A 25,079-nucleotide genomic window follows, 5' to 3' on the forward strand; every position below is an offset into this window, starting at 1 on the left:
AATAAAGAAAATACTGCAGTTGTTCCTTTCAAACCACAACCCTTCCTTCCCTTCAGAATATACTCCCCTACTGGCATAAAATCCAGCTCTAAGGATGCAACTTGAACAAACTACAGAACCTATTTCTAAGATCTTCAGTAAAACATTGATATATTAGAAAACTAGCGATGTATTAGCCTAAATAACGTAAATTTTTGCCCTGGCCAGTTTGGCTCAGTGGTTAGAGGGTCAGCCTGCAGAGTGAAGAGTCCTGAGTTCAATTCAGGACAAGGGCACGTGCCTCAGTTGCAGGCTTGTGCCTGGCCCTGCCCCACGCCCAGGCCCAGGCCACATCGAATGGTTGCCTCCTTCACTCTCTCTCTCCCCCTTCTACTCTCTCTGAAAAGCAATGGAAAAAATGTCCTCGGGTGAGGATTAAAAAAGAAAAGAAAAAATATAAAGTTTGTCACATACTAAGTCTGCTAAGGACTGTTTTAAACTCTTTTACAACCTGGGCAGTATCACTCACTAAGCCAAGATGACAGACACATTTTCTTAAGTCAAACAGAAAACAATATTTTAGCAGAAAATACTAGCTTCATCCATTTGCCACTCATATTCGTCTGATATGTAAAAGTGAAACTGAAAATATTAGAAAACAATGTTAGCTTCAATCAATGTCACCACTTTCAGCAATGAAGATAAATGAAGATATACCTCCTTGTCACCATCGTTCTTCTGGTGTGCGTAATTCAACACAATCATGTGACCTGCCTTATTTATTCATTCTTGAAATCATGTACCCATCCAATGTTTGTCTTTAGAGCCATCTCATGTGTCAAACACTGCTCTAGGCCAGGGATACAGGAATAATCAGAATGGACCTATATGCCACTCTACGAAGAACTAGGGACAGACAGTACCTGCTCCACAGAGTCTCACTGTCAACAAGTAATAAGACACATTGGTAAAATAGTAAAGCTTAGATCTGCATCTTCCTAACCCCTTCCTAACCAACCCAGTTTAGTTCCAGAACAGTATGGAATCAAGCCAAACATGACTCCCTGTAAAAAACTATCAAAATGAGGCTATACTGTATCAACCTTATTAACTGGACTAACAGTTCTTGGTTTCTAAAATTCTCAGACCAGTATAATGTCCTTAAGGTAAATAAATCGTTCTTGCCACCTATATTCAGATTCATAGCACAGAGTCTAGAATCTGACAGAAGCAGTTTGGGTTAACCACCCAAGAGCAGTGGTTCTCAAACTTGGCTGCATTGTGGAAATACCTGGAAAACTTTTAAATACCCCATTGCTCAAGCTGCACTCCAGTAAGCAGCAAAGTTTGAAAACCACAGATACAGAAAACTTGGAGGAACTGGCTGCTTCCCAACCGAATGATTCGAGGTGTGCTTCCTTTCAACATGAGCGGCGAGCTTCCTTAACACTTCTTCACTAAGACCTGCTAAGAGCCCACTTGGTAAGGAATAGGAATTTGTAGGCTACATGCCAAACTTAGGGGAGAAGGCACAAACCTAAACGTATGGAGTAAAAAGCATTAGCTCAAACTGAATGCCAGAAAAGAAACATAAGCACATAAAAATAATAAAGCTTTTAAAATCTTACCCCAAAATTTGTTAGAAACTGATGTTAACAAGAGTCAAGTTACCACTAGTAAATATCTAAAAAAGAGGCGGAGGGAAAATAACAACCCCCAGACTGGCTTGTGAAGGGTTTTTTTGTTTGTTTAATACACCTGAAAAGAATGCATATACAAAGAATTGAGACATAAGAAAGCAATGGTTCAACACTAATGAATCTACAAGAATTAGGACTTGGGGAAGGTGGAGAAGATTACCTAAACATTTTTAAAAATTGGAAATTGCAACCAAAATAACCTGATAAAGTCCCTATTAACACTTATGAAGAGTCTTCATAAGACTCTCTCCATGATTTCTATTAAACTAGAGCGCCTCAATTGGCTGCTCTAGGATTCCTCATGCAAAACAGAAATAAGGGGATTCCCCTGACTGGTCCCCATGTTGTTAAATGTTCTCCCCACCCCCACCCCACCCCTAGCTTCTTAATGAAGCAGGTCTCCATCCTCATAACTTGAAGAGGATGTGAATCATTCCATAGACATCTGTCTTCTAGCACCACACCTCATATATACCAGGTCTTCAGCTGTGTTCTAGGAACACCATATCATACACTATTAAGCTGCACATCTATGCTAAGCATATAAGACAGTGACTGACAAGGAAAAAATGTTTTGTTTTTTTTAATTATGTACTTAATCCATTTGGTGTATTTCAAAAGGTGCAATACTTTTCTTCATTTATCAGTGAAAGTTAGAGATTAACTTAAAAAAAAATCAGCAAATGGCTGACAAATTTCCTTGAAAGTCAGTCACATATATAGTGCATCCTAGAAAAGAGGAGGGGCAAGACAGGCTCCACCACTTTCATGAGTTTCATCAAGCACTGAACCTGCTCAGGGTGGAGAGAAAGGAGCCCGGTCCGGAATGAGGCATTCGCTGCACCCTCCCTAAGAGCACCAGGCGGAGCACGCTGCCCCAACGAGCTGGGAAGAGGGGCACGCCACCATACCGTCCTCCTCTCCCAAGGGGCTAGCCAGCGGTTAATGAACTTCCTAGAAACGGCTGAATAAAAACAACCCACACTCCCCCCGCCCCCCCAAAAAGAAAACAAAACCCTAGATGCCCCAGATGGCTCCCCAGAGAAGAGCCCAGGAGCAGCTTCAACAACCCGAATTAGTCTGTTACAGAGTCACCACAAGCATGCCTTGCTTTAAAAAAAAAAAAAAAAAAAAAAAATTTTTTTTTGAAACAACAAAACAAAAACTAGTACTGATCACTTTTCTGACAATATACAAGTATTCAAAATTAACTAGTATTGAGAGGGGGGAAAGGGACCATACCTATGGGCCTTGTTTCACATGAGTGCATATGGGTAGGTGCAGGGCATTTGTCATTATTGCAAAAACGAATTTTAATTTTTAATCTTTAGTTTGATTTAAACATTGCTTTTAGTATAATGCCGACACCAGCTGTGCAGAAAGGGCTCTGGAGAGATGTTCATAGCAGCACACACCTGCGGCTCTTCTTCGGTTCTGGAGGCTCCAGGGCAGCCAATATTGCTTCATCAAATACATTCTTTAGGCCTTTCTGAAAAGGGGTAGAAAGAAAAAAATGGGCAGTCTGATTTTCAGTATAATAAAGTTGGAGCTCAAATTAAAAACATTCAAACCCCCAAAAGTTGGCAAAGAACAAAACATTAAAAACAATCCTGACTCTCAACACAATCATCTCACTTAACCAAGTTTTGTCCAGGCAGGGCCCTGGAAGGATCCAGCAATTCAGGAGCAGATATTCATGAGTGAGACAGTGGTCCTTTGAGAAAGCTTTTTGCAGACCAATGTATGTCACAAGAAGCAAACAAGCACATGTGTCATTTGCTCATTCAATATGAGTTTTGTAATGTGTTGCTGAAACATTGTACATAAAAACAAGTGAAGCAGCTCTGCATTCAAATGGAACAGCTGGATATGAAACGGGACTGGGAGGATGGGCACCGGGCAGTGGCATCCTTATTACATGAAGGCGCAGGCAAAGATGGAGAGAGTGATTACAGTGGCTGCAAAGATATTCACTCTGAACTCCCTTTATCCCACCAATTAGAGAGAGCCAAGGGGATTCAAGGAAGCAAAATGTAGGTACCTGATACATATGTAAAGCTAGAGCCAGTCAAGTGCAACAGGAATAAAGCTTCATCAGGCATTTATACAAACAATTGTATATTTTTAATTTCAAAATTTGAAGGTAACCACAATTGTATGTTTCCCTCACAACGATAAAATCAGAAGCAGGAAAATATAAAGGTGGCAGCTTTACATCTCAACATTAACAAACCTTAAGTCAACTGTTAAAATGGATGCTATTCTTAAAAGATAATGTAACAAATAATCTCATAACGCAGTAGCAGATACATCAATACCTTTCCCACCCCAGACTGACAAATACTCCACTACAGCACAGACAGCCAAAGCAAGAGCAACACAAAATTTCACCGCACAAAGGAAAACCAGGAAAAAAATCGTCCCTTCCCCATTACACTCTACTAACAAGTCACCCTTTTTCCATAAAGTTTGTCATGCAATTACAATTAACAATTGATCATAAGAGTAAAATGTTGTTTGTGTTATTTTCTCCATCTAGAACTAAGATCTAGAAGTGTTAAAACTCTTATTTTCTCCAAGAGGACATTCTTAACACCAGACCAAGTTCCCTTTTGCAATAGTAATCCAACCAAAAAGCTCTGAGCATCAGGCAACTCAAGCAGCAGAAAGTAAACAAGTCCAACTTGACTACTGATCACAAAAAATATTCTATAAGATATTGCATTCTTAATCAAAAACTAATACAGAGGTTGCTCTAAGGTGGTGAGTAAAAAGACGCAGAGGCTTTCAAACAGGATGGTTTTATTCCTTTGTTTTTAAATGATCTTTCTACAGTAGTGGGACAGGAAGCAGCAGCAAAGAGGGGAAGGAGAAAACAGTTTAGAATATACAGCACTTCCTTTTGGGTTGAGTTTCCGGAGGCTCGAGGGCAGCTAGGATAGCCTCATCAAACACATTCTTCAGACCTCTCTACAAGACAGAGGGGAGGAGAGAGAATAGCAGCCAGGTTAGAGGATTAGAAAGACTAGCAGATACAACAGCAGTCTGGATTAAATGGGCTGAATTCACAGAAGCAATGTGCCTTAAGAAAAATAAATGCCAGAATGTAGAACTTAAGCCCATTACAGGGAAAGTACATAACTGAACAGAAACTTCTTCGAAAAGTTTAACTGAGCCCTGGCCAGTGTGGCTCAATAGGTAAGAGCATCAGCTACACACGGAAGGGTCCTGGGTTCGATTCTTGATCAAGGGAATGTACCTGGGTTGTAGGTTCTCCCTGGCCCCCATAGGGGCACGTTTGGGAGGCAACCAATTAATGTGTCTCTCACATTGATATGTGTGTGTGTGTGTGTGTGTGTGTGTGTGTCTGTCCGTCTGTCTCTCCCTCCCCTCCTCTCAAAATCAATGGAAAAAAATATACTCCAGTGAGGATTAACAAAAAAATAAAAAATAATAGCCCAGCCAGTGTGGCTCAGTGGTTGAATATCAACCCATGATGGTGGTTCGATTCCCGGTCAGGGGACATGCCTGGATTGTGGGCTTGACCCCCAGTAAGGGGTGTGCAGGAGGCAGCTGACCAATGACTCTCATCATTGATGTTTCTATCTCTCTCTTCCTCTCTGAAATCAATAAAAATATTTTTTAAAATAAATAATAAAATAAATAACAATAAATAAAGGTTAACTAAACTGAGCAAGAAAGCAATTTTATGAAAGTGCCATATGTTGACTTCTAAAACAATCACACTCTGAAACCTAGTATCACAACATTTTAATGAAAATAATGCCAGGAGAGAAAAGTAGATATGTAAACACAAGAATAGATTCACTGTATAATTAAGCCTTGTAAATTCCCCAGTACTTCTAATTATAAGAATGACACACACATTTTGAAATCTATTAAATTTCAGGATTCTGTGAATTCAGCCCCTGAATAACTGAAGGACACAAATAGCAGACTAACAGGCATGCTACATGTTTCTAGATTCAATGACATAGCTGGATGGGATTAATCAGGATTTCAGAGTTAACCAGTTTCCCAGAGCAAAAAGGTTCAGACATTTAGAAAGAGTGTTAATTGTTCAACAGTACCAACTGGGAAAAGTTTAAAGAACAGACTCTAGAAACAGCATACACTTCAGTTATTCAGTAATGTTATCAGAGCAAGTAACCACCACCCAAGTTATAGGAAAACAAAGCATGGGTCCTAGAATGAGTTTTAGCAAGCAGTCCAGTGCTTTAAGGTGTCTGCATGGGTATCAGGCATAAAAGCATGGAGTGAAAACAAAGAGTATCTCAGATCTACAGGGATTAAGATGCATAAATACACTTACACCTCAAGCAGAACTCCAACGTGACAGGGTGACTCAGTAGTACTGGTACCTTGGGCCCAGGTCTACAGACTCCCCTAAACTCACCTAAATCTGAAGCCACAGGTTTACCACCCAAAGAAGTTTCACATGTTCCTTTAAGTCAGTTTGATCCCAAAAAAATTTCACAAGTGTCCCAGAATACAGCTCCAATAACAAGTGCCAGCCCCAGAATACCCTACATGCTCCCACCCCCACCCTATCCCCACCATGGCATCCCAGAGGACTGACACCTACACATTCTATTAGGTACAAAATAAATCAGAAATAACAGTAAGTACTTAAAAAGAAGCAAAGAGGTCAAAAAGTTTTCTTCTTTCCATATCTTTTACAAAGTAGAAATGCTAAACAAAAATTAAAGTTCCTCTGAAATTCCTTCTACACATCTAGGAGCAAATTCTGGTAGTCAAATATAAAGGAAGAAGGGAGAGCCCTGGTCGGTGTGGCTAGGTGGTTAGAGCGTCAGCGGCCCACTGAAGGGCCTCAATTCCCAATTAAGGGCAGGTACCTGGGTTTCGGGTTTGCTCCCTGCTCCCAGTCTGGGCGAGTGCTGGAGGCAACCAGTCAATGTGTCTCTTTCACAGGACACATTGATGTTCCCCCACTTCCTTCCCTCCCTCTCTCCTTATCTCTCTCTTTCTTTCTCCCCCTCCCTCCCTCCCTCCCTCCCTCCCTCCCTCCCTCCCTCCCTCCCTCCCTTCCATACTCTCTCTGAGAAGCAATGGGAAAAATATCCTCAGATGAGGATTTAAAAAAGGAAAAATGGAGAATGGAAAGGGAAATACATTTTATGAGGTAAAAAAGTGGAGGGCAGCTATGAGAAACTAGGGCATCTCTTTAATAAGAAGCAAATCCTTTCTTGCTTATTGACAAAGATCAACTAATCCGCTACAAAACAAATCTTTGCTTTTACCCACACGATCTGATTATATAAAGAGTTTACTTTTAGAGGAACCAACAAACAGAATCTGGAGTCCTAAAAGTTCTAGCTCCCAAATATAACCACAGACCCTATTTTCTATCTTGTCCTCTTTTAACTTCTCCAACTTCAAAATCTGATAAGAAAAGTATAGTTGCTAAGACCATTTCAACTTCTTATTCTCTGCAAAGTGACTTACTATACTTAACATGTGCATACTGTAAAAACAATCATATATGGAAGCATCCAATTCTCTATAATAAGCTTCACCAGTGACCTAAAATTGGGTCCACATGGCCTACTTGTCTCCATTTCCCCCCAAAGCAACTCTTATTTAGAGAAAAGGGGTATGCAAAAGATGCATACAGTTAGTTATAATCTGACCCACATGTTCCATACATATCCTTCCCCAACAAACACACACTTTTCTGAGGATGGTATCAAAACACAGAAGCATCAGGCATTTTTTAAAATCTCATTTAAGAGCTGTGTGTGAGAAGATGTAAAATCTTACTGTTTTAAATATCTACTTTTACAATAAAACTAAACTACCAAGGAAAACTGGGTCTGGGAGAATAGTAGGCCTTGAAATTATCCTGTGGAATATCCAGATAAGCATGAAAATTTTATCTTTAAATATCCAACCTACTGCTAAACTGAAGATTATTAAATTATGTGTAGGCCCCACATACTAAATACCTAATATATGCATAATATGCAACTATATATGCCATTTACTTTAGTATACATATAATCAAGATTAATGTAACTAAAAATATCTCTTCCCTTCAACCCTGCCCTAATTTACTTAGGCATGTCTGCTAATTGTTCAAAAGTCAAAGCCACCAGTAACTAGTAAAATAAAAGAGTTCTGTGCAAATTATTTCCATAATTCTTTCCTTTGACCCCAGATGGAGAATAGAACAGGAGAATCGGTCGGCAATAACCATGAAGGTTGAGGAGATGAATCCATACAGGTCAGTTACAACTCTCAGTCTAAACACTCTAACACTGTTCCCTCTCCACAGAATCTGACATTTCCCATCAAGCTATGAGAAGAGTTCCCATTAAATCATTCAGATACAGACAGAGAAAAGAGGGCCACATAAGGAAAGAATGCCTCCAAAAACTGAAGAACAGAGACACTATATAAGCATGCTTGAGAAATAGCCATCACAACTTTTCTTTGACATGCAAGTCTCTATTATGACTAATTCCCTATCCCTAAAACAGTATAGCATCAATTGTCAGAACAGATAAGATCAGTTCTATTTAGATGAAAATTTGGGGGAAAGGGTATTACTGTAAATACTGCGCTCAGCTGGACCTTCCCTGTAAATTTTTTTTAACACAATCCCTGACCACTACAAATGACTCAGTACAACATGGAAGTTCACCAACAAAAAACTTTACCTAGAGACTAAATACAGACCTCCAGCAAAAGAATATACACTATGAAGCTGATCACAGTCTTCCTGGGCAACTTTCTTGAGCATTGCAGGCCACCGTTAGAAACAACCCCTGAATCCTAATGCTCTAAGAAACTATTCAGCTATAAATAAAAATCAGGTTCCGCACAGTCCTACCTGTGTGAGTGCAGAACACTCCACATACTTGACAGCCTTCAGGTCACGGGCCAGCTTTTCAGCAGTCTCTGGAGTGATAGGTTTCTGTTTGTTCTTGGCAAGTTTCTCAATAGTAGAGGGGTCATCTCTGAGATCAATTTGGGTCCCAACAAGCAAGAAAGGAGTCTTTGGACAATGATGAGTTATCTCAGGCACCCACTAGAGAAAAGGTATTTTAAAAAATACACCTTCGTTAACCCACAAGCCTCTAAAAATATTTACAAGTCAATAGAAGTTCTGTGACAACCTTTTTCAGGACAAGAATACCTGATTGACTCACCTTTTCTTTCACATTTTCAAATGAGGATGGAGAAACCACAGAAAAACAGACTAGAAATACATCTGTTTGTGGATAACTCAGCGGTCGTAATCTGTCATAATCCTCTTGCCCTAGGGAGGAAAAAAATTAGAGAAATCATCAATTCAATCCTGATGTCCTCATAGTATTAAAATCACAAGTCAGTCAACAAATTAAGTATGCAGCTAACAGCACAATTATTAACAAGAAAGCAACTTATCTAATAAAATGTATGGCTTTATATAACATAATATTTGAAAAAATTCTCACTGGGCTAAGTCTATTTAATATTTCAAGCCATTAGAATACAATGAATGGTATATATTATTTGCTTTACTACCAGTTTATAGTTTTCAATCCTTGTGTCTATTAGCAATCCAACAATAATGTAATAAACACAGTAAACTGTTGCTACAGAAATGGTTAAAAATTAATCCTACTCAGATCTGGTTAACAAATGATCACACTGACACCACCTAAGGAAACAAAAATCTCAGTGAGACCCAGCTTACAAAATTCATTGCCCATTTGTGACTACCAAAACAGGTTCACATGCTTAGTTAATGTGTGCACATAAGACCAGTATCTGAAACTAAGAATGCCTAGAAAAAAATAACTCAGCAATACTCAATGGATGCTACACCCATGGGGAGAAATTCTGGCGAAAAGGAGACTATCTGTACAGTCTAAACGATTCTTTATAAACCACGGGGGGAGGGGGGATATAAATACACTGTGAAGAAACCAGACATCATCTTGATTGAGTGATCAAAATGATCATCACCACTGAGTGGCAGAATATCGTGCCTCCAGATTTACATCCTAAAAAAGACACATCACTAATGTAGAATTCCAAACAAATAGCATAACCTGAATCTAACCATGAGGAAACACAGACCAAACTCAAAATGAGGAACATTTTATAACGGGAGGAGGAAGAGAGGATGGGCTTGTATGATATAAAAATAACATGATTTTTAAAATGTCATGCCCTAGCCAGTTTGGCTCAGTGGCTAGTGTTGGCCCTTAGACCGAAGGGTCCCGGGTTTGATTCCAGCCAAGAGCACATACCTAGACTGCAGGCTTGATCCTCAGCCCCAGTCAGGGCACTCGTGGAAGGCAAGAAATCGATATGTCTGTCTGACTTCGATGTTTCTCTCTCTCTCCCCCACCCTCTCTCTCTCTCTCTCTCTGTCTCAAAAGCAATGGAAATACCCTTAGGTGAGAATTTAAAAAAAAAATTTCATGAAAGCCTAAGAAAGGCCAAAGAACTGATCCAATTGAAAGAGAATAAAGAGACATGACAACTACTGCAATGTATGGTCCTGTACTGAAAGCAGAAAACACTGGACTTGGATCAGTCGACAAAACTGGAATATAGACGTTAAAGTAATGTATCAAGGTCAAATTCCTAATTCTAGTTACATAAGAATGTTCTTAAGAAATACATACTTATTCAAGGCTAAACTGCTATGATGTATGAAATTTACTCTCAAATAGTTCAGGAGAAAAAATAATGTGCACATATGTTTAAAAATAATAATAAAGCAAACAGGGCAAAATGTTAACAATTGGTAAATTTGGTTAAAGGGTATATGGGGCTCCTATTGCAACTATTCTGTAAGCTTGAAATTATTTTCAGGTAAAAAGATTTTTTAAATAGCCATACACATTTCCAAAACTGGAAGGAAAGGGGAGGAGTCAAGAGGAAGGGTTTAATTTCAAAACTGAGCTACAGCAATCCTATGTATTAAAAAGAAGTATCTGCCAGGCTGGGCGTGGCTCAGCGGGTGAGCATTGACCTAGGATCCAGGAGATCGAGGTTCGATTCCCAGTCAGGACACATGCCCAGGTTGGGGGCTTGATCCCCGGTCCAGGGTGTGTGGGGGGCAGCTGATTGATGACTCTCTCATCATTAAGGTTTCTTTCTGTCTCTCTCTCTCTGTCTCCTTTCCTCTCTCTGAAATCAATAAAGATATATTTTAAAAAATAAAAAAATAAAAAGGCAAGTGGTTTGCTAATATGCGTTACCCAAAAATGTCCAAAAAAGACAACCAACCAGCAACTGTCAGAGTTACAGACCAAAACATTATAAAAGATATCAAGTTTTCACCTGCAGTATCAAAAAGTCCAAGAGTATATGGCTCTCCACCAATCATAACTGTCACTGCATAGTTGTCAAAAACCTAAAAACACAAAAATAAACTGTTAGTGTGCAAGGCAATGGTCAAAATAAGATAGGACAATTCTGAAGCTAAGGTGGTGTTTCCTTCCTAAGACTGATTCCTCTCTTAGCCTCTCTTCCTTACATATAACCAACCTTGTCAACCAAGCCCTTGCATGAGCTCAATGGTTACTGGAAAAAATGACAAGGGATGTGTTCTGGAATGTCTGCTCTACCCCAGCAGCCTGGATAAAAAGCCGCAGAAGGGTTAGAAATGTCACAGGAGAAGAGTCCCTAGCTATACAAAATGACCCTGTTCAAGTTTGAAAATTCTGAGACAGTACTTTAAACTTTATCTCAATGTTCAATCTGATTTCTGAGAGATTATTTCTTCATAGACCATTTCCTTTTAATCTAGAATTAAAATCTCCTAGATCCATGATAATCTTTTTCCCTTCAGGGTTCAAGATAAGAAGAGCCTTGTTGCCAATAGGTCCATCAGAGAAAAATAAGGTTCCCTCAAGGTACTCAAGGAAAGTGTCTAAGAAAAGGCTGGCAGATTATTTGTTGGAATTTCATGAATAAAACTTATGTTACTGGGTACAAATCACATGACTTAAGTTATCTTGACTAGATATTTTATTTGTAAATAGACTGTAAAAATTCATGACAAACTCAATATACACTAATATGGTTGTACTAAGTTACTTATGAAAATGGGAGATAACGGTGCTAAACAGATAAAGACCCAACACTAACTCATGGATGTCTTTGAATTAATTTACAATTAAAAAGCAATGCTTTCCAACTAGAAGAATGTTACATTTCAAGACACCTTTTATCTATCTAACACTAATTTTCTGATTCATGTTTTAATAGGTTAGGAGCTTGTTTAAATATAAACAAGAGTGGAAGCAAGGGCATGGGGGAGGTGGTAGTTAAAGGAAAGTCAGTTCTTGATAACAAGAACAAGGAAATGTAACTAATGTGGTTAAACTCTCAAACCATACAGGTTATTTTCTTAAGTCATATCTAACCCTCTTCCAGAGATCCACATACAGACACATATAGAAAGCACCCACAAACACACCTTAAAGAGAACACCTACCAAAGTCATAAAACAGTCAGAAATGTTTAAAAGAAAATAATGTTAATGGAAACTGAAACAAAAATTCTGATAGTTGCCCTCACTCTGAAATAAGATCCACGTATCTATAAAAATCCCCTGAAAGTCCCTTTCAACCTCAGGATTTCTTTCTCTTACAATGTTCCCAAATAGGCCAACACAAAAATATGATTTTGTATTTAATTATACATTCAAATTCTCCCCCTCCAAGAAACCTAATCTTGGCCTACTTCATTCACTTTACCTGCCTTGGGAACTGTCAATTCCAATTAAACACAATTACCAAGCCTTTAACAATTCACACTCTTAACAATGCTTATGTCTCTGAAGAGTAACCTAAAGTACTCATATATTTTCTTCCCTTTTACTTACAAACAATATTAATCCCATATTAACCTACATAGGGGCTTCATATCCCCTAAAATAGCTCACTTAACAGAGGTGGATGTTGCCAGGCCAGGCCAACCCTACTCCCCTCTCATCACTGAATGGACATCTATGTTTAACATAATTATACCACTAGGTTGGTCCAACAACCTGGGACAAACACTGGATCCCCAAACATACTCTTTCAAAAGTGAGTGTTACTCTAAATAACTCTCTCTCTCTCTCTCACTTCATTATCTTTGTTATTCCCATTTTCCCTCTACTCTTCCAAGAAGCTAATAAAAAGATTTGTGGGAAAGGACCCCCCTCAAAGGCTTCTGTTGGTGTTCCCATAACAAAAGCAGGTCTTCTCCACCCCTCAAAACCAGTTTGGAGCTCCATTACCACTAAGACAGCAGCTCCCTAAGATTCTCTTCTCCCTCAGGAGAGTAAGGAGAGACATACTACTTTCTCTGAAGTTATAAGACCCCAAAAAGCATTCCAGAAGACCTACAAGCACTGATTAATCATTGGCCAAGATATCAAAAAAAAAAGTCACCTCATTCCAAGATGTAGGGCATACTTCTCCAAACTGAGACCACCACTCTTTAGAATCTTGTCTATTGGAGTTTTGCCTCCCAGCACTTCTTGCAAACCCTTGTGTCACCCCTTCTGACTTTCCACTGATTTTTCAGCTGTTTAATTTTAAAGTGTATATAATTTACCCATGAGAAGTCAAGATCTTTAAAAACAGGAAACAAAGGCAGACAACAGAAATAGTTCAGTACACACAGAGAAAGAATTTTCAAAAGGATATCAAATTATTATGTTTCACTAACAAATGAAGCCTTTATACTTACAGTAGGTACATATTCAGATGGAAATTTGTTTGTTGTGTAGGATATCAGGAGACATGTTTTACCAACGGCACCATCGCCCACAACAACGCATTTAATTGTCTGCATTGCTGAAACAGTTCTCTATCCACTTTAAATTATTTCAAATCCGATGATGACCTACAAAAAGATTAAAGATATTTGTTTTATTTGTACTTATCTATATGTTCTTTTCTTCACCTAGAAACAGGTTCACTTATTCAGAGCAAAAACAGAACTAGCACCCCAACTACTATGACTGAAAGAACCTAAAGAGAAATAGTGACTTGCTCAAAGCCACAATAATAAATAAAAGTCAAATTCTTGATGCCTCGTTGTTTCAGCTATGATTATATACATAGCCCATAGACAAAGACAATAGTGTGGGGAAAACCTGGGGGGGGGGGGAATGTGGGAGGAGGGAATCAATAAAGGGCAGGGGACATCTGTAATTCTTTTAATAAAAAGAAATTTTTAAAAATAAATAAATAAAAATTTAAAGTTCAAAGTGGTGTAAAAAGCAGCCTATTTCTTGCCCTGGCCAGTGTGTCTCAGTGGTTAGAGAATTGCCCACAAATGAGGGAGGTAACCAATCGCTGTTTCTCTCTCTCTCACCTCCTCCCTCTCTCCCTTCCACTCTCTAAAAATCAATGGGGAAAAAATATCCTTGGGTGAGGATTAACAAAAAAAGTATCTTAAAAAATTTTTTTAAAGCAGCATATTTATTATAATGAAAGAGTCTATTTCTATTTTAGAAGGAATCCCATTTAGTGTGTAAAATATTTTGTGAAACTTTTCTTTCAGTTATATGTGCACACACGTGTGTATACATGTATGTGTACTAGAGTACAATATAAAAGCCACTGCTTTAAAGAATGGCCCATATATCCAACCGTAGAGCTACAGATACTCTATAACCAACAAGCAGCAGAGCACCACCACCACCCTCTAAGAGGTAAGCAACATGAGAAACCAGACAAAGATCAGGGTAATCCCTCGTCTCAGCAGCTGCTTTAGCACCAGGTTGCCTAGTTACTAATTCAATATTCATGGCATAAAAAGGCCAAAACCTACATTTTTATAATGAGAAAGTCAAATCACTCTAAAGCATATTGACTTATAAACAGATATAATTACTTTAGCTTCTCTTACTGTAGTCCCCCATTCTAAGAAGCTATGATGATTACAAATGCACCAAAGATTTATTATATCTCATCAATTCTGAGATGCATGTTTTCACCTTTAAACATCTCTAAAATCAGAACAAGTCTTTACTCAAAATCCCTTACAATCATTACCAGCCATTTCCCCCCACATTTTGACATCTATGAAATTGGGATAAATGGCATCTTAGAGTCCGATTAACAGTTTTTCTGAAATAAAAAAGAAACACTACCCTCTGCCCTGGCCGGGTAGCTCAGTTAGTTGGAGCATCATGCCATACACCAAAAGATTGCAGGCTTGATTCCGGCTGGTCAGGATGCATACAAAAGGTTGCGGGCTTGATTCTGGCCGGTCAAGGGTGCATACAGGAAGTAACCAATGTTTCTCTCTCACATAGTGTTTCTCTCTCTCTCTAAAAATCAATAGAAACATATCCTTGGGTGAGGATTAAAAATACACACACTATGCCTGGCCGGCACAGCTCAGTGGTTGAGTGTTGACCTATGAACCAGGAGGCCACGGTTCGATTCCTGGTCAGGGCACATACCCAGGGTGCAGGCTTGATCCCTGGCCCCAGTCAGGATGTGTGTGGGAGGTAATCAATCGATGTATCTCTCTCACATAGATGTTTCTCTCTCTCTGTGTCTCTCCCCCTTCTACTCTCTTTGAAAAGCAATGGAAAAAATATCCTCAGGTGAGGATTAAAAAAAGAAAGAAGGAAATTACATGTTAAGAATGAGTAACACAATAGGAGGGGTCAGCCCTGGATTGCCTTCTAGGACTTTTACACACACAAAAAAGAAACCTCTTTCTCATTAAGTCCCTAGTAATTTGGACTGTTAGAGCAGCAGAACTAAATTCCTAATTACTCTATTTCACAGATTCTAAGAAGACAGTGATTTTAAAATATATCCAATATTCAGAGGTGTTAAATGTGGGATAAAATTCTCAGAATCAATAAAATTATAGTAAGATTTGGATTTATCAAGTAACTTCACAATCACCTTGACCGCTTTTGAAACTCTGTCTCAAAAATATCTATGATAAATGCTGTTTTTAAGTTTTAATCGTGGGAGAAGTCAAATTAATTGTCATCCCTGAATATAAAGCTCTGTATCTTCATTTTGTATCTAGTGTTCACTTTTAAGGCTTATAGCCCACACTAACAAGCAAATACAAGGTCAATAGGCTGGCTATAAACCTAAAACTTCTAGCGTGGCAAGAGCTATGGTTTCTAGAAATTTTCATTAAAATTCCCAAGGAAGAAGAAATTGAGACAAAAAGTTTCCATGATTAAAGCAATGAATATGACTGCACATGGCTAAATCACAAACTTTTACAAGCTGTGATGGAGAAGGTTACAGCTCTTCTAAAATATTCCAAAGAAAGCTATATTAAAGAAGAAATAATTTAAATAGATATATCTGGAAATTCCATCAAAACAGTCTTCAGGAGACCATTCACAAAGAGCAGTCTTATACTGTATTGATTTTTTGGTGTGTGTTTTTTAATATATCTTTATTGATTTCAGAGAGAGGAAGGGAGAGGGAGAGAGAGAGAGGAACATCAATGATGAGAGAGTCATTGATTGATCGGCTGCCTCCTGCACACCCCCAACTGGGGATTAAGCCCACAACCTGGGCATGTGCCCTGACTGGGAATCGAACCATGATCTCCTGGATCCTAGGTCGATGCTCAACCGCTGAGCCACACCCGTCTGGGCTGTACTGGTTCTTTATGTAGCAGAAACCAAAAATGCAGTAACTCTCTCTCCGATGCCAGTAAATAAAAAAACGTTAAAAATGAACTCATTCTGGCCACCAGGAAACTTCCAGTTGTCAAGTAAAACATACAGATAAAACATAATTTATATTAGAAGAAATCTATGATGTAAGTTTAGGAACAAAGATAACAATATTTCAAATTGGCTCATCAGTTTTATCCTTTGACTATAAATTTTAAAAATATTTCTGCATTCTTGGGAAGATGGCAGCAGAGTAGGTGGAAGTTACATTCACCTCCTCCCAGGTCCAAACTGGAATTACAACTAAATTATATAATCAACCTGAATAACCAACTGAAGACTAGCTGAACAAAAGTCTTATAACCAAGTAAAAATATTTCTGCATTGTTAAACACAAATTCATTACAACTAAATGCCAAATTTTCTGAGAGATATCTTTAAGATTTTCCAATGGAAGGTAATGGGTAAACAGAATTCGTATAAGAGAAATGCACTCTGCATACAGTTTGGCTAGATTAGGCAGACAAACATTATTAGCTTGAGAACTTTTAGAAGTCTGTATCTTTTCTTTCCAGAGTAGGAAAAACAGCTCCCAAGCCAATCGGGCCTGTCCTGTGTGTCCTCCTGCCTAATAAGCAGGAAAGACTACCCAATTACATAAACTTAAAATAATAACTTTCCTAACTTTGAAGTCAGGAAAAGTCTGGGTTTTAATCGTTGCTCAGCACTTACTAGTGACCTGGGCAAGTTTCTTAATCTCTTTTTGCCTCAATTGTCTCATTTGTAAAAAAGAACTAATTATATCAAAACCTAGCAAAGCTGTTATGAAAATTAAATAATATAAAAAAGACCTGACATGTAGCTCATACGCAATATACGTGAATTCCTCTACCTAGTGTGCCAAATAAATCAATCCTATCACATTCTATTTTCGTCCAGTGAGTCAAAACTAAACACTGTAGCCCCAGCCAGGTGGCTCAGTTGGTTGGAGCTTCATCCCATACACCAGTAAGACTGCAGGTTCGATTCTCGTTCAGGGCACATACCTAGGTTGCGGGTTTGATCCCCCCGTCAGGGCTCATACGTACAGGAGGCAACCAATGAAGTTTCTCCTTCTCTCTCTCCCTCTCCCTCTCTCCCTCTCCCTCCTTCCATCCCTCCGGTTCTCTCTCTCAAAATCAATAAAAACATATCCTCAGTGAGAATAAAAAAAAATCTTACACTGTACTTCCTTCTCTCTTTGATGAACTACCTAATCAAACTTGTCATGCTTTGACCATAGCAGGCATACCAAAACATAGGTTAAAATGAACTGAATATATTTGCTGCTACTTAATGACACAAAAAAACAAGAAATCCATCCAAATAGTTCTTCACCTAAAGACTCCTTGTATTATTTCTTTCTGTATCTCCCCTATCATTTGTTTCTATAGAGTAGTCCCTAAAACCAAGTTGTATAACAGATGTTAACAAAATAATTTAGGTAGGACAACAGACATTACCACTATCTTTAAACACCAAATCAAATGCTTTTATAGTTTACAAATCATCACTGCCTACATGTAAACTAACAAAAATCTGACAGTTACTACCTTTTATGATCTTTTCTGCTTGAATTCAGCCTTTAAAGCAGCAATTTCAAAATTATCACCTTAGACCGCCAGAGTCAAAATTACCTTGGACTGCGTTTATTAACAATTCAGATTCCTGGGCCTCACCCCAAATCTAATGAACTCTAACACTTCCTATGTAATTCTAATGTACAATGAAGTTTGAGAACCACTTTTCTATATGACAGCAAGACAGGGAATACCAGTAACACAAGAATCTAAACTAATGTTTATTACTGGCATTTTAGGTCACCTAGAAGTAGTCTCTAAAGTAGAATTCAAACTATCAAAATGAATTAGCTGTATCACCCAGTAATTTTACATATTCAATAATGAAAACTTCACAATGAATATTGAGAGATCATGAACTAGTATACTTCAGAAGTGTCTCAACCTAAAAATGTTATCAAATAACGAGAGAAGCAAACACTTATTTAGCACTTCCTATGTGACACATACCGTCCTAAACATATTACACATATTCATACATTTCATCCTCCCAACAACCCTATGAGGTGTGTACTATATTATCCCCATTTTACAGGTAAGAAAACTGAGGCTCAGTGAAGCTAAGTAACTAGGCCAAGATTAATGAGTCAGTAAATGGCAGAACTAAAATTTAAACCCAAGCAGTATGTCAAGCTCTAAAACACTGAACTGTACCTCGCTTGAGAAGAAACATTAATACAAACATAATCACCGCAAATGGAGTGGCAAGTATATACACCATGGCAGTTGCTGACATTAGAAAGAGGAAGGCAGAAGAGGAAGCAAGAAACAGAAGTTCAGTTCCTGTTTCTTCACCCTGCAGACAATTAACTGAATTTTATTGGGGAAAGGAGCCATAGAGAATTAGTAAGAAAGTTTGCGTTTGCTCTTCCCCTTTCTATGTACCCACAAATCTTCCATTTCTTAGGGTTCCTGACTTAACAGTTCAGCAAGCTGTGGGAAACTGGTGTGGGTCCCCTGTTAAGAGCACTTGTTCAGGAGTCAGACTGGCTCTACCACTCAAGCTATGTGACCTTAGGCAAGCTATTTAACTTCTCTGTGGCTCAGTATTCCCTTACCTAAAAAATGAAAATAGTAATACCTTCCTCATAGGATAAGCTAATTAAAATAATACCTGTAAAGAATTTAAAACAGTGCATACAGTAAATGCTTAGTAAATGTTAGCTATTCATCTTGAATGATTAAAGGCACTTTTATGTCAATACAGTTTTAAAACATCAACAATTTCAATCCACTTAGAGAGGAGCACATAAATTTTGTTTATTTCCAAAATAATTACAGTACTCATTGTTCTTACCAAAAATGTACTCAAATATAGAGCTATCATTACAAAAGTGGTCACTTCAGAGTCAAGTTCCAATTTAATTAACTATTCTCCAAAACATTTGACATGTAGTATTAATAACTTCATGTATTAAAATGTCACCAGATGGGGAGGAAGCAGGTGACCAGGGAAGAGACTTTGGTTTTGCAGTATGTACAATGCCAGCTTCAACAACATGGAGAAAACTAGGCCAGACATGTTTGCATATCCTATGTTAACTTCCTGTAAAAACAATGTAAAGCCCTGGCCAGTGTAGTTCAGTTAGGTAGGTGTCATCCTGTGCACCAAAAGGTTGCTGGTTCAATTCCTAGTCAGGGTACATGCCTGGGTTTCGAGCTCCATCCCTGGTAGGAGGGCATGAAGGAGGCAGTTGATGGATATTTCACTCTCACATCAATGTTTCTCTCTCTCTCTCTCTCTCCCTCCCTCCCTTTCTCCCTCCCCCCCCCCTTTCCCTCTAAAAATCAATAAAAATATTTTTTTAAATGTCAAATCACTATGGTAGCTAAGAGGCTACGTAGTACCAATTATCATTTTGCTATCCAAAGTGGCTAGAAAAGTTATTTTGCACCAATAACTAAACAATATCCCTCTTTAATAATGAAGTTCATTTGTACCAGAACTTAAAATAGGGATTGAGCAACTTAAAGCGTAAAAAATGACTCTACCAATTGTAAGGAAAATAAATTGTGAAATAATTTATTTCACACTCCTTCCCAATGCCTATCACTCCGCTAGACAGTGACACCAAAACCCCTGCTTCCTAGGTTCTTAAATGCTTTGGCAGTCCAAATACCCTTTGAGAATCTCAGAACTAAAGTCCCTTTATTTTTCTGGGGTCCTTTGAGTGTAGATTTAAAGAGGCGATGGAACTCTCTCTGTAGTATCGTTATTATTGGCTGACTACCAGCTAAACTCCAAAAGTCCTATTACACCTTCACCACAGTTACCTTTCTCCCCAAAACAATACATTGTAAAATAAATGTTTTTAAACCTTAAAATAAATGTTTAGCTTCAAACAGAATTCAAGAGGACTTAATGGTATTAGTTGATCCATTACTTAAAAGAACCAAAATAATGAGAATCATTTTAGGACTTGAAATATCCCTTAAGTGCCCAAAGTTTGCCAGAATGTTAACGCTCACATATCCTGAAATTCTTTTCCAACTCTTCAGACTTCAGGCAAACACAGAACAAGCCACATAAAGACTTTTTTCCCCCCTTCACCCAAGGACATTTTTCCCATTGCTTTTTCAGAAAAAGTGGAAGGGAGAGAGAAACATCAATGTGAGAGAGAGACATCAACTGGCTGCCTCCTGCCCAGATCGAGCCTGCAATCGATTCTGTACTTGACCAGAATCAAACCTGAGACCCTTCAGTCTGCAGGCTGACGCTATAACCAGAGTCAAAACAGCTATGGCAAAGACAGTTCTTAAACTTAGTAATTTGTTTCCAGAATCCTCAATAAACATGAAATAATCTTACAAACTTTGGCACTCATTCAAAAAGTCAAATACTTTTTTGTACAGTAGAGATACTGCTCAGTTATTTGCCCTAATTAAAAAAAAAAAAACACAAAAGCTTAATATGATCAGCAGTTTGCCTGTTTTCAATAACAAATGTATCCACTCCCATTTGAAAAAATAAATTAAAATTGTAATTCTGTAAAATATCATTCAATTAGTAAAAAGCAGATAACCCTGTGTTGGGGGAGATAGTCCTCCATGGGTTGTGGGATTGATCCCTGGTAGGGGGCATGCAGGAGGCAGCCAAAGGATGTTTTGCTCTCACATCAATGTTTCTCTCTCTCTCTCTCCCTCTCCCTTCCTCACTCTCTAAAAAAGAAATCAATAAAAAATATTTAAAATAATAAACATTTTAAAATAACATCTAAAAATCCAATTTAAATAAGCTATATAATTTTTAAATTTAATATTTCATAACAATTTGAAAAAATTGAAGAGTATGAAATGTGTTTCTTTAGAAAAGAATGGAAAGTATAAGATTTTTCTCTCAAATATTCAGGACTTGCAGATTTATTCATTCATTCAACAAACCTTTCTTTAAGCACCTAATATGTGCCAATCCCCCTATACACAGCCAATGCCTGGAACAAAATTCCTGTTCTCTTGGGGCACCAATCCTAAGTGGGGTATGCAGACAATAAACAAGCATCACTCCCCCCCCAATATATTCTTCCTTCATAACATTACTGATACTGACACCCTTATAAATGTAATTTTCCCATTCTGGTCTCTTAATTAAATGCAATATAATTCTACTCTCTTAATTAAGAACAGGCAAGATATATACACTCAAATCTTCCCCCGTTTCATGCAAAAGACCAAATAAGAGCATTGTGCTTATCCCAAATCTCAAATCTTAATTTACCACAGCTCTGAGGTCTAGACAACTTGGGGGGAAATAGGACTGAATTTGCATCTATCTTACTCTGCCCATGTAATCAACTGTCAATTGCCTGATACTATATAAATTATCCAATTTTGTGCTTATTTCAAAGTCTTTGATTTTATTCATATCATCTCTCCAAACCATGGATGTCTGGCCTTACAACTCATCCTATTTCTATCCTAACTCCCCATCCCAAAATCACACCTTATCTGAGTCTCCTTCCCTAATTATTCCAGCTATCAAAAATTGTCCAAATTCTGAACTCCCATGACAAGGCCCTTCTTAGCTCTTTGATCTTGTATTTTACTCCTCTCCCCTTCACTCTCCATGCTCTGGCTACACAGACCTCTTTACATATTCCTCAAACATGCTAGGCCCTGTCTTGCCAAGAGCACTCTTTCCCTACTCTTAAAGCTGTTGATTTCTCATCCTTCAGATTTCAACTCAAATCATCTCAGAAAATTCTCCCTAAGCACACTACCCAGAATAATATCCAACCCCCTCTTTTCTTATTTCTATTATTACCCCGTTTATTTCCTCTAAAGTATGGTCATAATCTATAATTATCTTGTTTATTTATATTGCAGCAAAGGAGACAGACAACAAATAAAATCTCTGTAAAGGCAGGGACTCTGCTGTATTCCAAGAAAATAGCTCAATCCTGGATACAGGGTAAGTACTCACTGAATAAATGAAATCACACACATGACTACTTAATCATGCCGTTTTATACACATGCTTGTGCTTATTCTAACAGATTATAGGCCCTCAGAGAGAAAAAGTAGGCTTATACTTTTTAAAAAATATATCTTTATTGATTTCAGAGAGAGGAAGGGTGAGGGAGAGAGTTGAAACATCAATGATGAGAGAGTCATTATTGATCGGCTACCTCCCGCATGCCCTCGGGCTGGGGATCGATTGTGTCCTGACCGGGAATCAAGCCCCGATCTCCTGTGTCCTAGGTCGATGTTCAACCACTGAGCCACACCCAGCCTGGCAGGCTTATACTTCTTTATCTCCCTCCCAAGGCACCTAATACAGTACTAAGCATATATTAAGGACAAGAAAAAATAAAATTTTTAATGTTTTTTTAAAACCTTGTTGGCTAACCCTAGCTGGTTTGCTCAGTGGTTAGAGCATTGGCCTGCGGACTGAAGGGTCCCAAGTTTGATTCCAGCCAAGGGCACATACCTCACTTTCAGGCTCAATCACCAGCCCCAGTAGGGGCCACCTCGGAGGCAACCAATCGATGTTTCTCTCTCTCTCCCCCTCCCTCCCTTCCACTCCCTCTGAAAAGCAATGGAAAAAAATATCCTCAGGTGAGGATTAAAAAAAAAGCCACACCTTGTTGGCTAAAATAAGAACATGAAAATTGGATTTTTAAAAACAAGCGCATATGGGTTCCAATCTTAGCTCCTCTTCAATGTGTGGAACTTGGAAAGTTACCTCACTTCTATACCTTAATTTTCTCATCTACACAATAACATCTAACTTAAAAAACTGCTATAAAGAAAAATGAGGTAATGTATATAAAGCAACTAACATATCACTTGGCACAGAGTAAACACCTAATATGCACTTTATTCTTATCTGCAATTAAAACTTGCAAAAACCAAAATGATTAGAACTACTACTGTTAAATGAAAGCATGTGAACACTACAATTAAGAGAAAACTCAGAAAAATCTGTGTGTCTATCAATCCTCTTTGAAATCTGGGCACTCTGATCTGAAAGAACAGTTTAAAGGAAACTTCATACTTGTAGCCGGGGGATTTGGAATGTTATAAAAAGGGTTGTAATCTGCCTCTATTTTAAGAAGAGATAAAATAACATTACTTAATCATACAACAAATATTTATCAAGTCTCTAATATGCCCAAGGAAGACAATATAAAGTAGCAGTCAAGCAGCCCTCAACTCATATACCCCTTCTTGTATGACTTTGGGCAAACTGCCTAACTTCTTTAAGACTATTTCTCCACTAGTAAAACAGAAATAGAATTAACTTCACAGGTTGTAAGAATTACTGAGTTACAGGCCAGCACTTAACATTCAAATATGAGCTCTTTTTATCATAGTGAAGTCACCCAGATAAGCAGTCAATTTAGAATCTGATTATCTAGGCAATCTTGTATAGGGGATTGTGTTTATACTCCATCAAAGTGCTAAGTGAAAGTCATTCATGTACTCCTGAAAACAATGTGGTTTTATATTAGGACATAAAACACAAGGCAAATTTTTACTTTCAAAAAATATCAGAAACAATAAGAAACAAGACCTCCATGGCGTCTAGGCCAGTATCTACCAAAATTTAACATGTAATTCTTTGACCCTGGCAATTCCTTTTTTTTTAAATTTAAAATTTTTATTGTTGACACTACTGTAGATGTACCCCATCCCCCCCCTTTGCCCACCTCCACCCAGCCTCCACTTCCCCCTCTCTTGGCCCTCCCCACACTATTAATCCCTTCACCTTCCTCTATCCAGTCCCCCTCTCCCCCTCCCCTCTGAGATCTGTCAGTCTGTTCCATGTATCCATGCCTCTGGTTCTATTTTGTTCGACAGTTTATTTTGTTCATTAGATTCCACATATTAGTGAGATCACATGGTATCTGTCTTTCTCTGACTGGGTTATTTCTCTTAGCATAATAATCTCCAGGTCCATCCATGCTGTCACAAAGGGTATGAGTTCCTTCTTTTTCACAACCTCACAGTATTCCATTGTGGTATACCACTGCTTTTTTATCCACCCATCTACCGATGGGCATTTGGGCTGTTTCCAGATCTTAGCTACTGTGAATACCGCTACTATGAATATAGGGGTGCATATATTCTTTCTGATTGGTGGTTTGGGATTCTTAGGATATATACCTGGAAGTGGGATCGCTGGGTCAACAGGCAGTTCCGTTTTTAATTTTTTGAGGAAATCCCATACTATTTTACATAGTAGCTGCACCAGTCTGCATTCCCACCAACAGTGCACTAGGGTTCCCTCTCCTCCACATCCTCACCAGCACTTATTGTTTGCTGCAGCAATTCCATTTCTAAAACTTTCTCCATGTAGGCAAAGAGGTAAACACAAGAATATTTACTGCAGCCTTGCTTGTAGGAGCAAGACAGGAGACTATCTACATGTGTACCAACAGGGGATTGGTAAACTAGGTTATAATACAAAGGAACATTATGCAACTATCATAAAGAATGTGCTATATGCCTATTAAAGACTGAATTGTGATTCCAAATAAAGTAACATGTTGAAGCCCTAACCCCAAGTACCTCAGGATATGACTGACTGTGTTTGGAGATAGGACCTTTAAGTCATAAGGCAAAATAAGGTCATACTGGTGGGCCCTAATCCAATATGACTGGTGTCCTTATAAGGAAATTAGGACACAA

At 38.3% G+C, this 25,079-nt stretch overlaps 1 protein-coding gene across 1 annotated transcript in view; it reads right to left on the reverse strand.

Annotated features, from left to right (window-relative positions):
* Positions 1–1,705: 1,705 nt before the first annotated feature.
* CDC42 (cell division cycle 42) overlaps positions 1,706–25,079 on the reverse strand; it is a 35,868-nt gene continuing 12,494 nt past the window's right edge. The window contains exons 2-6 of the mRNA XM_016214650.2: positions 13,407–13,562; positions 11,004–11,076; positions 8,873–8,982; positions 8,554–8,751; positions 1,706–3,168 (exon numbers count right to left, since the gene is read on the reverse strand). Of these exons, the coding sequence (XP_016070136.1) occupies positions 3,079–3,168; positions 8,554–8,751; positions 8,873–8,982; positions 11,004–11,076; positions 13,407–13,511 (576 nt within the window). The 5' untranslated portion in view covers positions 13,512–13,562 and the 3' untranslated portion in view covers positions 1,706–3,078. The remainder of the gene's footprint in view (positions 3,169–8,553; positions 8,752–8,872; positions 8,983–11,003; positions 11,077–13,406; positions 13,563–25,079) is intronic.

This window comes from Miniopterus natalensis, chromosome 9 (genome assembly GCF_054644295.1).
Source record: "Miniopterus natalensis isolate mMinNat1 chromosome 9, mMinNat1.hap1, whole genome shotgun sequence".
NCBI classification, from domain to species: Eukaryota; Metazoa; Chordata; class Mammalia; order Chiroptera; family Miniopteridae; genus Miniopterus; species Miniopterus natalensis.